This window comes from Cyprinus carpio, chromosome B24, assembly GCF_018340385.1.
Source record: "Cyprinus carpio isolate SPL01 chromosome B24, ASM1834038v1, whole genome shotgun sequence".
NCBI classification, from domain to species: domain Eukaryota; kingdom Metazoa; phylum Chordata; class Actinopteri; order Cypriniformes; family Cyprinidae; genus Cyprinus; species Cyprinus carpio.
Genome location: NC_056620.1, coordinates 4731897 through 4748065, shown reverse-complemented (window position 1 = coordinate 4748065; position 16169 = coordinate 4731897). Strand labels below are relative to the sequence as shown.

General features: G+C 35.9%; 1 protein-coding gene across 2 annotated transcripts in view; it reads left to right on the top strand.

The window, feature by feature from the left end:
• The first annotated feature begins 3924 nt into the window (after positions 1-3924).
• LOC109059178 (divergent protein kinase domain 2A) overlaps positions 3925-16169 on the top strand; it is a 35474-nt gene continuing 23229 nt past the window's right edge. Inside the window, exons 1-2 of one of the 2 annotated variants that reach the window (XM_042751738.1) lie at positions 3927-4369; positions 13188-14066. In XM_042751738.1, coding sequence (XP_042607672.1) covers positions 13413-14066 — 654 coding nt within the window. In that variant the 5' untranslated portion in view covers positions 3927-4369; positions 13188-13412. Of the gene's footprint in view, positions 4370-13187; positions 14067-16169 lie in introns of both variants that reach the window. The other variant, XM_042751739.1, reaches the window with a different exon arrangement.

Genomic DNA, 16169 nt, shown 5'->3' with positions numbered 1-16169 from the left:
ATTACAGAAAAACTGTCTGACTTTTTTTATTTGCAAAACTCCTCTGTGCTCACTAGACACTTTTCGCACTGCTGTGTGTACATAATCCCACATAAGACTCAAATATGTGTTTACATGCTCGTGCACTACAAATCATCTTGCACTATCCCCCAGCCTGCTGCTTGACTTACGATGTTTCTCTTTGCACATGTGCAGTATTATGTGAAACATTCGTATAGTCTATATATTTTTCTTTTTCAGTCTATGTATAGATAAAATTTTATATATAATATTTAAAGTCAAAATCTGTCAGTAGGTTCGTTGTGTATACGTATAGTATTATGTGAAGCATTTGTATAGTCTGTATTTTTTGGCTTATGTATAGGTAAACTTTTATATATAGTATATTTATAGTCAAAATCTGTCAGTAGGTTAGTTGTGTATAGGTTTATACTGTTTTACTTCATTGTTGTGTGTCTGTATTCATGTAGCACCGTGGTCCTGTGAGGCACGACATTTCGTTCCACTGTATGTCCACACATGTAGCGGAATGACAATAAAGCTCAACTTGAACTTGAAGTTGTATTGCTGAGTTTTTTTTTTTTTTTTTTGTAGTAGTAGTACCCTGTACTAGTGCTTTCAGTCTTTTGCCTTATGTAGATTACTGTTTTTGGACTCTTCATTAAAAGCTGCACTTGGATCTTTTACAAAGTCCCAAAAAGTTTTCTGTGACATAAATAGACTTTAATTTCATTAAAGAGTACATTTTTATGACTACAGTTTTTAATGACTGCACTTTGTAATGTCAAAGTAAATGTTTTACTTTAAACTACATTTAGTTTAGGTCAAATACTTGTCAGTACATTTGGCAGTACACTTTAACCATATTTGAAAAAAATAAAAATAAAAATAGAAATAATTATGCAATTACATTTTTTATTTTATTTTACTGTAATTAACAAGCAGTTATGTGTCTGAAAACATTAAATTCAGTTTGCACTTAAATATATTCTTATATAATATTTCCATAAGTACTCTTTTTAAAAGTATGCTTGTATGGCTGTAATACATGTGTTTCACAAGTTAGGAAACATGCGGTTTTACAAACCACACACCGGATTATGAGAGGCTTGTTTAATTGTCCTTTCAAATCAAGCAGATGTAAATATAATAAGTTACCAAATATCGTGCCCTATAAAAAAAAATGAATCCAGTGAAGTTGCAGTAAAAACCTTCAGACCTAATGACTTCAAGTCTTGAGCTGAAAAAAGCACACCTAACTGCCCCACCCCACAAGCACTCCCACATCAGAAAATAAGACATGAGAGTAAAGTAGACGATTAATGAAGATTTTAAGGCTGTCATTTAGAAAATGCCAAGTTCATTGTTCACCCTCAGTCTCCAAGAATAAAAGCTTAAATGAAGCGTGCTTTCTGGGGCTAAGCATTCGTTCAGAGTAATTGGTGCCGTCTTTGAGAGCGCTTTGAACCAGCTGACCAGAACACTCAGCCCTTGTTAGAGAGGCCAGCGGAAGGGAAGTGAGCAATGCACCTTAAGCTGTGAGAATGAGCTTACATCACGACTGTAACACTTCAGGATTCGGAAGGGCTCTGAATGGGAAACATTTACATTTTTAGTGAAGAAAGGGAAGATGATGTGGAATAATTCTGAGTTGATTGGTGAACTGGATGGGTGTATTCATTTTATGATCATGTTTGAGTTTGTTTTCAGCTTTGGGCACGTGTATGCCCCAGGGGTTGATTTTAATTAAAACTAACAGGTTTCTTTTTCTTTTTTTTTATTTTGGTTATGTGAAGGTCATACTAAAACTTGGAAGGTTTTTATGCTTTCGTGATTTGCTTTTTATTAGGGCTGTCAAATGATTAATCACGATTAATCACATCCAAAATAAAAGTTTTGTTTACATAATATATGTATGTGTACAGGGTATATTTATTATGTATATATAAATACACACACATAAATTATATATTTAGAAAATATTTACATGTATATACATTTATATATTTATATTCTTATATTTTATATTATATATAAATATATTTAATATATAAACATAACATATTCTTCTTAAATATATACATGCATGTGTGTGTATTTATATATACATAATAAATATACACAGTATACACACATATATTATGTAAACAAAACTTTTATTTTGGATGTGATTAATCGTGATTAATCATTTGACAGCCCTACTTTTTATTTCAAATGCATTTTATTATTTAACCCTTGTCCTAGACCCAGGCTTTCGGTCTTAAATTATGGAAAAACATACAATTATTACATTCTTAATAATATGGCACTCTGAATTAAGTGGAATAACAATTCAGTATTTATTATGTGAAAAGGGATTTAAATCATTTGATTTATAGATAAGTTCTGATGTTGTTTCTGCCATAACCAGCTATTTTGCCCCTTCTGAAAAAAGAAGTACAAGAATGCACATTTGTAATGCACTTCAAATCAATGTATAAAAGAATAAACTTTCATGAATATGAACAGTATGTTTCTTAACACATTTTGAAAAAGTGCATTTTAATAATGCCAAGAAGTTTTACTCTAAAGCTGTTATCGATAAAATATTACATTTAAATTTCATATATTTGAAATGGTTTTCTACATTTGAAATGTTTTTCTACATTTAAAATTTAATCATTACAAATGTTTAATTGCATGATACATGCAAACGTTTCAATAGAAATTACATCTATCTATCTATCTATCTATCTATCTATCTATCTATCTATCTATCTATCTATCTATCTATCTATCTATCTATCTATCTATCTATCTATCTATCTATCTATCTATCTATCTATCTATCTATCTATCTATCTAATATTGTGTGTCAACATTTTATACAGCGTAGATAGAAGTACGCCTATAAAATGTAAAGGAAACAAATCTTTTTATTAATGTACCACTAGGTGGCAGCACGTGCAAACATTTTTCTTCAGTATTGTAGTATGATTTTCTTTAGTAGGCATCTCAAAACCCTGTTATTATGTCTCTGTCGTTCATGATTATTTCAAAAAGTGTTGTTCCGGGTTTTTTTTTTTTTTTTTTACAGCGGAACCACCGTCTGTGTATAATATACAAACCATTATCATTACTTGCATTCCAAAGTTTTTTGTTGTTGTTGTTGTTTTTTTACTGAAGGGACATTTATTGTGGACGTATTAAAACAGTTCCTGTTATTCCCGTGTGCAATTTCAACCAAAATGTTTGTCTAAATATGATTTTAAGTTTAATTGGGTTTAACTGCGTTATACGGGAACAAAACATGCTTGTTGCTTGTAATATCATTAATAATTCAGTGCAGGTTCTTCTCCTTTCCCCGTTTCAGCAGATGATTGTGTGTTTTAGGAACGAGTCCAGAGCAGCCATTGGCTCTCGATGCTTTTACCCACAGTCGTCCTTAAGGAATATGGCCACATGGTTTTGCAGACATCATTTGTGAGGAAATGGATTTCAGAAAACACACACACACACACACATCGCAACAAACACACACACACACACACACACACACACACACACACACACACACACACACACACACACACACACACACACAAACACACACACACAAATTTATTTCATCAATGCCATCCACATCCCTTAACCTTTCCTTTTCTTTCTTTCTTTCTTTCTTTCTTTCTTAATTGCAATTTATTATACATATTTATTATTTTATTATTATTATTATTATTATTATTATTATTATTATTATTATTATTTTACGTTTTTGCGACTTTGAATAAATATTTTTAAACAATTTATTCGGTCTCTTGAGCAAAGCTATATTCACCCATTATGGAAAACGAGGACAGTTCTGCGCGTAACAGGAGGCGGGAGCGGGCGCCATGACAACGCCCTCAAACCAATAACGTAAAGCGACGAAGGACGTCGTAAATACTGACTGCTCGGTGTTGGAAAGAGTCGGTCGCTGTGGATCGTTGGTAGTGCTGGAGATCAGCAGCAGTGTGTGTTGGGACCGCGCTCGATCAAACTCCTGTTCGCGATAGATCGGGATAAGAACGAGAGTCCTGCTCCAGAAGTCTTGCGCATATAAACGAATGATTCGTATAAGAGATTGAGAATTAGAGGTTTGACCAGTGTTTATGTTTCTGGCTAGGTTGCTAACTGGTTGATCTCCTAATGGAAAGAGCGTCTGAGTTTGTCTGATGTGAGTATGTGAGCCGCTGAGCGTCTGGGATACAATGTTTCTCGTGTTTCTTTTTTCGGAGCGTCTCACGCGCTACAGAGTAACAGCAGCGCGAGCGCTCCAGCCTGAACAATGATTCAGAGTGACCGTGCTACAGACTCACTCCTGCAGGACTGACTGAAGAAACTCTCTCAGGTTTGTTGGCAGCTTTTTTTTTTCTCTCTCTCTCTCTGTCCTGTTGAAACGTATTTCGTCCAGTCAGTACACGTTTGTTGGTCGTTTCTTAGTTGCATAAACGCTGTTTTTAGACACAGTATTTACATTTAGTCATTTAGCAGACGCTTTTATCCAAAGCGACTTACAAATGAGGACAATGGAAGCAATCAAAATCAACAAAAGAGCAATGATATAATGTCTAAGATATATGATGATATACTATCTATCATGAGTTTATCGAAAACCTGGACATGTCTGGGAAAAGGCTAGGGGATTTCTTTATTTATGATTATTTTATTGTCTATCTCAATAAAACATTTCTGCAGTCAATAATCTCATTTACCTATTAATAACGAAAGGCTGAAAAGTCATGAAAATTGGTCAAAAAATTGACTAGATTTCTACATTTTTGTTTTGTTGTCTTTCTACAAAGAATGAAAATACGTTTCATTAAATTAGATATATGTGTGAGAGGTATGTGTTAAACTCATTTCAGGTCAAGGCTAAATGAAAAGACAAGTTATGACAGACAAACTGATGAATCATGCCTTGTTCTCATCTTGTATTCTGTAACGGTACAACTCAGGAGATTATGAAGTGGGTTTCAGATTTCTTGGCACTGATCTGACACTTGAAATAACATGATAGGATTCAGCTGCTGACCTCAGAGCAGTCTGCGAGTTCTCTGGATTATAATGTGATTTACTAAGCATTAACACCCTTACACTTATTGATCAAGCCAAGACTTTTTAGGTGTATGGCTAACTGTGTGTTTATCCCAAATGTATGCAGGTGTTTTAGGTACTCTAACTGGTCTTCGTTTCTGTCACCTTCTCTAGTTAGTTTTAATTGGTCATGCGGAGTGACAGATTCCTTTTTAAGAGTAGTCTTAAAAATGATAGGTTAATAAACAAGATACAAAATACTGCATGAAAATGGCATTTAGCACATTACATCTTAGTTCATCTGGTTCATATTAGTATTTGATCGACTACCCGATTAATATTCTTTCCAAGAACACCATATGGTTTTATTTTAATTAAAAAAATAGACCTTGCAAATGTTATCGTTTGTCTCTTTGCCACCTCTGTCTGTGAAGTTATGCTGTAACTTGATCGATCATTTGTCAGGATGCATAGTGTAAGTGAGAAAGCCACACCTGTATTATAAACCGCAGCTCACAACATCAAACTCACTCATCAAGTGTTGACATTGTATTAAGCCTTATTTTACAAGGTATGCATCTTGCATAACCACCAAAAATATGAAAAACAAGGCATCAAGACTTTTCTGACAACTTCGCTTTTGTCAAGATAATTCAGACTGTGTATACTTTGAAGTTTTTAAATGTGAGTTTTCAAGTACCCTCCTAATGAAGTTGACATCATGACAGAAAGATGTTTGGTTGCATAGTAATTGTGAACACAAGGTGAACATTGTGTCGGATTTGACTGAAGCATTTGTTCGATTGTCTCTACACAATACACTCATTTGCCTAAATAACTTGCATACACTGGGATTTGTGTTATTTCTGTGGGAGTCGTTTCAGAATATCCCAATCGAAAGCTTTTAGAGAAGTTAGAGAAGCTATATAGATGCTTTGTAACCACATCATTGAGTTTAAGATTCAGGTGTCAACTTTGAATGAGAATGCGGTTAATCAGTAATTTAGAGTGTTTTTATTTGTTAGTATTTGAAAGAAAATTTGTTTCCATTCATCATTGTCTGCGCGGGTTGCTGGACTGAGGCAGCTCAGTTCTGGATGACTGTTTTTGTGATCAAACATTATTGACTCCTTCAGTCGATAATGTTGGCAACTGCAGTTCTTCCCCCAGGCACCTGCAGCTCAGCATGTGCAAAGCTAATGACAAGGCCATTGTAAAATGCTTAATGTAATGGGAATAAAGTTAACAAAATCTATTCAGTACAGTCTCAAACTTAGATTCAAAGTGTTAAGAATTAGGGGCCGGGCTGAAAAAAAATGTTGTTATTATTATCTTTAGTCTTTTGACGATATTCAGTATATAGCTCTAGTATTCTAGTATCTGTTTGTTCTGAATTGGATATAAAAAAGGTGATATTTATTTCCTCTTCAGCCAGAGGAACCATCATTGCAGCTAAACAGCCATTGTTACCAAGGACATTCCATATGTTTATAGTTGGCATGAAATTAAAATGTTCTAAATGCATGTTATTGATCTCATTGCAAATCATCCATGCACATGGCAGAGGACAGGACAGGAATGCACTAAATGCACAAAAATGAACATTCTCATGCTCATGTCGCTCAAGACCTTTATTCATATTTGGAACACACATTAAGATATTTTATGAAATCCAAGAGCTTTCTGACCCTGCATAGTTCCAGGTAGGCATGGAGATTTTGACAGTATGATAACCTTAAGCAAAAAATATCACGGTTTCACAGTATTGTTGTTACAGCTCTGAAATGTGTCATTTTTAAATGACTGGGTAAAAAGATAAAAAAAAATCCCGCTGGACACAATATATTTTGTTTTTAAGCAACATACAGAATATTAGAAACAGTAGAATTAGTTTTTTTTTTCTTTGATTTGTTTCCTAAAAAAAAAAACATACTATATATGTATATATACATATTTATATCATTTAGTTATATAATAATAATCATAGACATTCTTTGATTTAATAATAACCCAATTTGAAGCAAAAACAGAATGTTCTGACAAGCTTTGTGAAATTATACCACGTAAACTTTTCAGAAGACAGCCAGCTCCCCTCAGAAACACATTCACATAAACCCCCAAATCAGTATTGAGGATTTTCTTCCAATAGTTTGTGCATCATGAACAGTAAGTGATCTGCCTGCTACAGCATTTTTCTCTGTGCGTCAGTCTTCAGAATCTCTGGCCTGTGTAAACGGGCTTTAACAGACTTCATATTTTCACATAAACAACATTTTGGAAAATGGTTGCATTGCAACGCAGTTTGTTCAAGTCCAGAACAGAGAGTTGCAATAAGGCAAAAAAATGCCGGTTGCCGATCCCGTAAAGGCCAAAGTATATTTCGCACTGTTGGCATTACATTATTTTCATCATCAAGAGGGCTCGCGGACAGCCGCGCACCCCGTGGTACTGCACATATGAGCTCATCCGTCCCTGCTCATCTGCGGTTGAGTATACTTTTGAAAGCTGTGCGGACTCGGCTGTGCGCAAGACGGAAAGGAACGTTGAATGTGAAGTGTACCCGGGCCTTAAGTTCGGCCATCCTACACACACTCTAAAGAGAAAGGAAAACTTGAAATCGCATCATATGAACCCTTTAGGTTATCATACTGTCAAAATCACATACCGTGCCTAACTGTGCTATACATTTAAAAGAAATGTCTTTTATATTTCTATATAAATTTATTTACTTATTTTTTCATGAATTTATTTTACAACAATACAAAGAGCAATGTGTATCATTTTACCAGATTTTAGACTCATTCACTTTTATTTGTAAATAAAATATTTCACTAGATTTTATAAAATTATTGTGCACCCTCTAGAGTATCTTTTGCTGCTGAATTATCCACTAACCTAGTTTATAATAGTATTTTTGTCATAGATTAAGATTATATTTTTAATTTATTTTTCATTAAAATGTTGTTTAACACAAAAAAGAGTGACAATCAGGTCAACACAGATAAGTATAGAAATTCTACATTGATTTAAAAAAAAATATATATATTGTGCTGGTATCGGATTGGATCAGTATCGGCAGAAACTCAGATTTTCCGTGATCGGATTGGTTCAGAAAAAATGGTATTGTTGCATCCCTAACAGAAATTATTCAGTAAAGTTATTATTTTTGTTTTGTGCACAAAAAGTATTCTCGTAACTTCATAAGAAAAAAAAAGTTTGAAGCACTGATGTCTTTAAAAAGAGTAGTTTACTTCTAGAACAAAAACTTATAATGTACTCACCCCCTTGTCATCCAAGATGTTCATGTCTTTCTTTCTTCAGTCGTAAAGAAATTGTTTTTTGAGGAAAACATTTCAGGATTTCTCTCTCTAAAAACTCCCATCTCATTTTCTCCTCCAACTTCAAAATCATCCTACATCACTGCAGAAGTACTGACCCAGTGTTTACAAAGTGAACATGCAAAGAAGATCAAATGCCCTTTACAAAAAAACTAAACAAATAAAAAAACTGTACGAGCGATGTAGGGTGAGATGGGGGTTTTAAGACCTACCCTAACTGTCTTGAACCGGGGAAAAAAAAAAAAGTTCACGCAGAGCTAGCCAAGATGAGCGTTTGGGGTTAAAAAGTATAAAAAATTTAATTTTCTTTAGGAAATAACTAATCATTTCGCTAGATAAGACCCATCCTCCTCGGTTGGGATCCTTTGAAGCTGCATTTAAACTGCATTTTGGAAGATCATACTCGGGGGCACCATAGAAGTCCCATTATATGGAGAGGAATCCAGAAATGTTCTGCTCAAAAAACATAATTTCTTTACGAATTAAGAAAGAAAGACATGAACATCTTAGATGACAAGGTGGTAAGTACATTATCTGTACATTTTTGTTCTGGAAGTGAACTACTCTGGGCCTTGACTGAGGTAGTTCCGTTGCTGTCTCTGCAGTGTCAGAAAGCCCTCGCATTTCATCAAATATATCTTAATTTGTGTTCCGAAGATGAACAAGGGTCTTACAGGTTTGGAACAACATAAGGGTAAGATAATAATGACATAATAATCTCTTTTATTGGATTGTGAAAAAAGAGGGCATTCCATACCTTAATGGGTCCAAGTGGCTTCAGAGGAAGAATTTAAAAAGTAAGAGGGATTTGTGACATCAGCCACACAAGTTTAAAATTATTTCATTGTGATTCTGAAGATAAGCTGTTAATTTAATTTGGAATAATATGCACTAATTGAACCATTAACAATATAACCAGTTTTGTGAATTAAAGAAGTAAAGAGTCTATTATGTTTTTACACTGACTTCAAGGACCAAATAAATGCAATAATTTAAAATGTTGCATATACAGTATTGGGAGCAAATTCCAGTGCTGGCTCATTATCCCTTCTCCGTACTCAGAGTTCCTCTACAGAGCTAGTTTGTTCCTTTGTGCTGACTCTTCTAAGATACTGTGCAACCTTTGTGCTGGCACATTCTGAGCTGCTTTTTGGTCCTCAGGCCTGGGGTTCCTACTTTTGTTCACCGCCTGAACGGTGGGTGAAAGTGAGGAGATACTTTGAGTAACGGAGTGGTAATTCAAAACAGAGGCCTGTGGGCAGAATTGAGGTTGTTTGAAATGAAAACATTTCATCAGTTAAGTTAGAGTAAAGCTGTCTGTTTGTGAATAGGCTGATCTGGTTTTCTGCATCATTGTTTCTCAAACCGTATTTGTCTTGTACACCTCCATAGACCTATTAGTAAGGCACAAAACTGGCATAATTAACACCGAACCAGAAACAAGTTAATTGTGAGTCAAAATAATTTAGCATTGTAACCTACCTCAATTCAGTGTCTTTATGTAGCATATATGCACAAATTGCACAAAAAAGCACAGAATTTGATGGAGTTAGTGCGAAATTGAGAATGTAGGGCTGAGAAGCTGGACATCACTTTATACATCAAGAGTTAATGGGATTGTGAAAAGTTTCCATTACAAACATTTGGAATAACATGCAACGATTAAAGTAATGAAAGTGAAATCCTTTTATTTATTTATTTTTTATTTTATTTATATATATATATATATATATATATATATATATATATATATATATATATATATAATTTTTTGAATTTGTTACTTCTGTTTTATGGGTTTAACAAAGCAAAATAAATATCCCCCGGAACTGCAGAAGAATCCCCTGGGGAACACGTACCCACAGTTTGGGATTATTGTTCTAGTGTGTTAAAGGCTTTTAGAGGCATTCAGCTTGAAATATGAGAAGCTGATAATTTACCGGAGTGACTTAAACCATTTGGAAGGGCTTGTAAGGATGTTTGAGAAAAGTAAAATCAAATTCTGCTGTCATTTTCGGTTTGCATGAGTCTTGATCTGAATCATACCCCCACAGGCTTATCCTACTGAAGTCTGAAATGAGCCCTATAAATGTCAAAGTGAAAGAATCAGCAGGAACCTTTGCAAAATGCTTTCGTTTTCCCCACCAAACCTTTCAACATGTCATTCATTTAAAAGAGGCCCCTGCGTCCTGAAATATTATGATTGAGTTTCCGTGACCGTGGGTGGACATGGACCTGACTGCTGGAGCGAGAACTCCTTAATCAAGATTCAAGATTCAAGATTCAAGATTTTTATTTGTCACATACACAATTATATAGAGCATATATAACCAGCAGTGAAATGTGAGTCAGGTCCGCTCCATGGACAGTGCAATTATTAAAGAATACAACACAGATGAAAAATATACATAAATATAGCTATGAAAGAATGAAATAAAAGTAAACAATAAAAATATAAGAATAAAATATAAAATATATAAAGAGATGTATACTGTAGAATTAAATATATAGTGGAAAATAATGTGCATGAAAGTAAACTGTAGTCTTAAATAATAAGATACACAGGAATGTACAAGAGGCAAATGTGCAAACAGGTTGACACTTTCAGTATGTCAATGTGAGGTAGTGAATGATGAATGTCTTACTGATAAAGTGAATCTGGTGCGTTAATCTGGTGCGGTGTGAAGCAGGCAGCGCGTGCAGTGAAGCTTGTTTGCTTTCGCTCTGCCAATCTGTACTCAAACCAACGGCAGTGCATCACGTCGACCAAGGCTTTTCTTGACTGTCTCATTTTTCCTGAAGAGAAATGTGCACAGTTTATCTTTGTCTCTGCTCAGTGAGTGAAAAACCGGGATGTCATTCTGTTAAATGGCACGCTGAGATCATATCGTGTTCAGTTGTTTTATGAACGTTCAGTAAATCTACTCCTCTGTAATAGGCAATATGCACGTTCTTCTTATCAAGATCTGTGTAAGCCCTCTTCCTTTTGCTGCATTCCAAATTATTTATTTTTTCCCAGGTGTTCAAACCTGAATTGCTATTATATTTATGTACTATAAATCATAGTACTTTTCCTACAGTTAAGTTTCGTTCTCATTGGACACTACAGTTATATCCAGCCAATGTTCTTACACATGGAACATATAAAACCATGTTATATGTTCAAAACACATGATTGTGATGTAGTAATGTCTATGGGCTTCAATATGTCCCACTCAGCACAGGAAAGAAAATTGTGGTTGTCAGATAATTTGGGATAATGGGATCTTTAAGCGTAATGTATAGGCTAGTATTTTGCTTAATCAAAATGTAGCCTATTTTTAGGACCATTAAGATGTTTCACATCGGCAGTAGAACTTTTGTATTGATTGGTGTTTTATTAACTTTTAATGAGAATCTAATGAGAATGGCAGTGCAGATTTGTATGGAAAATATATTTAATTGTCAGCTGTCAAAAAGCAACTCTTAATGGTTCTAAAAATATATCTCAAAATATAATTTATTTGTCCTTTTTTTTTTTTTTTTTTTTTTTTTTTTTTTAAACGATGTGAAATATGACCAGTACATGGTTTAGTGAGATTTGCCATTTAACACCACTTTCTGATAAGGGCTTTGCAGGACTGATATGATTTATAATTTCTGGTGTCGATTCTCTCTTCCACCCCCCAGCAACTCGGATCTCACTAGGTCAATTAAAATGCAAAGAAATTCATCAACATGCTAGCTAATCACACTGACTCGTCTACTAATGAGCACAGCCCTCGAAAACCATCACTTTTAATAGGCATGGTGTAATGAGCTTTAATTGAAAATGGCCCATTTGCATGGTAAGCGGCCATATAAAGAAAGTGGGGTTATGGTTCTGATTTTCTGCATGGAAACTGTATTTGGGTGGTAATAGCCTGTATTACCATAGTCTAAAAGTGACTGAGAGTTTTAGGACAGCAACACTTGCATGTGTCCACCTCATAAGCCTTATTTACTTGACTGCTGATGTGCTTCATCTGTATCAGTGACACTCGTTCATCAGATGCATTCACAGGGTGCTCTGTACGGCGCTGTTTCACCTCCCCACATTACTTAGTGACACCAGGCTTTTTCAAAGCAGAATCTTCAAAGAAAGATTAAAACTTACCAGGGCAACTCTGATCAAAGGTTAAACTACGCTCAGCATGACTCTTCTCATAATACACAGAGGAGCGCATCCATTTGAGAGAAGAAAGAGTCTCACTTTATTTGCATGTGATGGAAATAATCACAGATCCTTTGCTTTTGTTTTTGACAAGCAGTATGGTAAACTGCTTCCGTAACATGCTTTGTTTCAGAGGTGCCGCATTTTTCTAAATGTTTGCTCACTTTTTAAAACACTCACTTTTGCCTCAGTTTTTTAAACTAACTTATTTTTTTTTATTTTTTATTTTTTTTATCCGTAGTTGTTAGGACCTATTCTGAGGGAAATATGAGCCAGCACAGTCTGATACAGAGTGTCTCGCTGTATATTGGTCTGGCAGAAATCCATCTCGTTACAGTTTGGAAAGCAATGCATTCGCTCAAATGACCTGAACATTTCCAATTTGTTAAACATTTCAAAACAACATACAGTCTTGGTTGTGCTTAGAGGTTTATACCCTGGGAAAGAAGAAATTTCAGATTGGGAGAAATGGAAAGTAGCTGTTCAAATAGTGTGAAGTTGTCCGTAATAGGAAATTGGCATGCTCTTTGTTCCATGCTGTGGTGCTGGTAAAATGCAACTTAATATAATATGTTTGTTCTTTTTTGTGTGCTTCTTTGCAGGCCAGCTTTTATATGCATCAGCACTGTACACTCCAGAGCAATGCAAGAATGTCTTAGCCCAGTGAGCACTTGCAAGGGGGGACTCTGCTAGTTTTTCCCCCATGGGCACTCCAGGTGATGAGTCAGCACTAGTGATGGAGATCAATTGAGTCCTGTCCCTGACACTATTCATTGCCCTTTCCCCCTTTACCCTTTACCCCTGCCCTGCCTGGCTAGTGCACGAACATGCTGCGCTTCCTCCCACTCAAGCTTGGCCGTTTGTACCGGTGTCTGAAGCTTCTCTTTGTCATTGGGCTGTTTGTCATCCTGCTGATGAACACACACAACCTCTTCGCCTCTTTCCAAAAGAATGAACTCACCGACCGAAGGTTCATCAACCTCAACAAGTGCCCAGCCTGCTTTGGCACCAGTTGGTGTCGCAAGTTCATGAATGGACAAATATCCTTCGAGACATGGGGTCGCCTTCGCTTCCTGGATGTCTTCAATGTGAAAAACGTTTTCTTTGCCCAGTATGGGGAGCCTCGTGAGGGTACGCGGAGGATTGTTCTCAAGCGTTTGGGCTCCAATCAAGAGCTTACTGATATTGATCAGAAGATCTGCAAGCGGGCAACGGGTCGACCTCGTTGCGATCTTATCCAGGCCATGTACAAGACTGAGTTTGCCCGACTTAATGGGGACGTCAGACTCCTAACCCCAGACGTTGTGGAAGGCTGGTCAGACCTTGTTCAATGTCCGTCCCAAAGACTGCTAGACAGAATAGTCAGGAGATATGCTGAGACAAAGGACTCTGGAAGCTTCCTCCTCAAGAACCTTAAGGACACAGAAAGGATGCAGCTGCTGATGACCTTGGCTTTCAATCCAGAACCCTTAGTGCTTCAGGTAGGTTTTTTCATGTTGTCTACTAACCCACCTCTCTCTGACAGACTCCCTGGGCCTGTAATATATCGTCTGGGTTATAAAAGCCAGATCATAACGTATGCTCTTGAATTGCCCTTGATAATTCCTCCAGTGGAATAGAACCTGTCAGTTTGGTGGGCTGCAAATAGGCTAAAAAATGCCGCTGTAAATTATAGGGTGTGCTACTTTCCCTGCCTCTCTGTTTCCATTCCTGGCTGCGTAGTTTGCAAGCCACAGTTCTCAAGTTTGAAGACCTGCCTCTGTAATCTTGAAGGATCTCAATTGGGAAGTGTTTAATTGCAGTCTTATAGGCCAAAGCTGATGGATTTGTCTTGCCTCAATACATTTTAAAGATTTTTGAATTATTTAAAAACTTAATTGTCATTAAGATTTTATTTCTTAAACTGTGCTTATCGCCTTAAGAGATTGAAGATACTGCAAAAGCTGCCTTACAGAATGGGCTAGTTTCCTATCAGTACAGATATAATATATCTCACAGACACTGTACTGTTTTTGTCTTCACATCAGTGTATTTTCTCCTGACATACCATGCTACTTGCCATCTTGACATGGCAGTGATAAGAAGGGCCACTATCTAACCAATTTTCAATATTGATTTACAATTGGACAATCAATTTCAATTTCACTTGTCATTGAACGCAGCTGGTAAATGCCCAGAACAACAAAAAGAGCACAAGCCCTTTGAAGACATTTGGTGTCTTACTGACCTCTAATCTATCACAAGGTCCTGAGACCCTCTGGCATTTGATAAACAAAGGGGAGATGAACCCAATCTATAAAATCTGATTAGTTGTGTGTGGTCCCTGTCATTCGGCACCCTCCTCTTTTGTCACTCACTCTATTTGTTTTTCACTCTCTGTTGCTTCTTCTGCAGTGACTCTCTTTCTGCTATCCAGAAAAAAAAATGTAATGCCATTACATATCAGTTCAAAGCACCCTGTGATTTATTATCCAATCCTTAGGTCCACTTCCAGGACCTCTTCTCCTTCCGTCTGTCTGTGATTCTGCCTATCATTATTCTCTTTGAGCTGTTCCTACATGTTTTCCAGTGCTCATAAATAGTTTATTCTGTGCTGAACTTGTGAACCATTGGCATGGGAAATCCCTTCCCCCTGGGAGTACTCTGGATAACCTGAACTCTCAGAGCACCAGAGGAGCTTCCGGGAGACCCTGAAAGGTGGTTTAGTGCCTTTGGCTGTTCCTTAAACAAACAAACAAACCAAAAAAAAAAAAAAAAAAAAAACTGTAATATGTCAGGAACCAAAGGAATGAGTGATTGTGGACCAACTCATGAAGAATTGATGGCATCTATGCTTTGTGTATACCAATTCAGGGAAGATGCTCTTGTAGTTTTATAAGGATAGAAACTACTGCGGTGGTACAGTGATGGTATCAGATCATAATTAACATATATTTAATTGTTCATACATATAGGTTTGAAAACCCACAATTTCAAAGTTGCTAAGCTACAGGAAATCTACCCCCCCCCCCCAAAAAAAAATACTTTGATTCTTTAAATGCTACTAATGAAAAGAAACTACTACATTGAAACTATTTATGTGAGCAATATTTCAATGTATTTACCTTCTGTTAGTGTGTGCCAGCATTAAACAGAGAAGTGTTCACTGCATACAATGAATGCAATTAGAAACTAGTCTCTGGGACTTCACAGACCTGCGTATTGTATGATAAAAAAGGCAGTTTATGAGTGTGTTTGATTATTACCTCACTTGATTGTAAAGCTTGTTTAAATGCAATTTATAAACAAACATCAATGTGAATTGTTGTTGTGCTGCATTGCTAATTTTAAGAAGTTCATTGGTAATAGGAAAGCTACAGTACACAAATTATTTTAGGCAACCAAGCTATTGCCATGTTTCTAAGAAATTTAGTTACATACCTACACTGTGCATGTATAGTAGTATGTACTTTTTGTGTTATTCTAAGGTACTTTACACAAAATTAGCATCCTAGTCCAAAAAACAAAACAAAAAAACTGCTGTGGTATATATCAATTTAACATAGCAATATTATACTGCTTTGTGGTACATCTTTCTTTGTTGT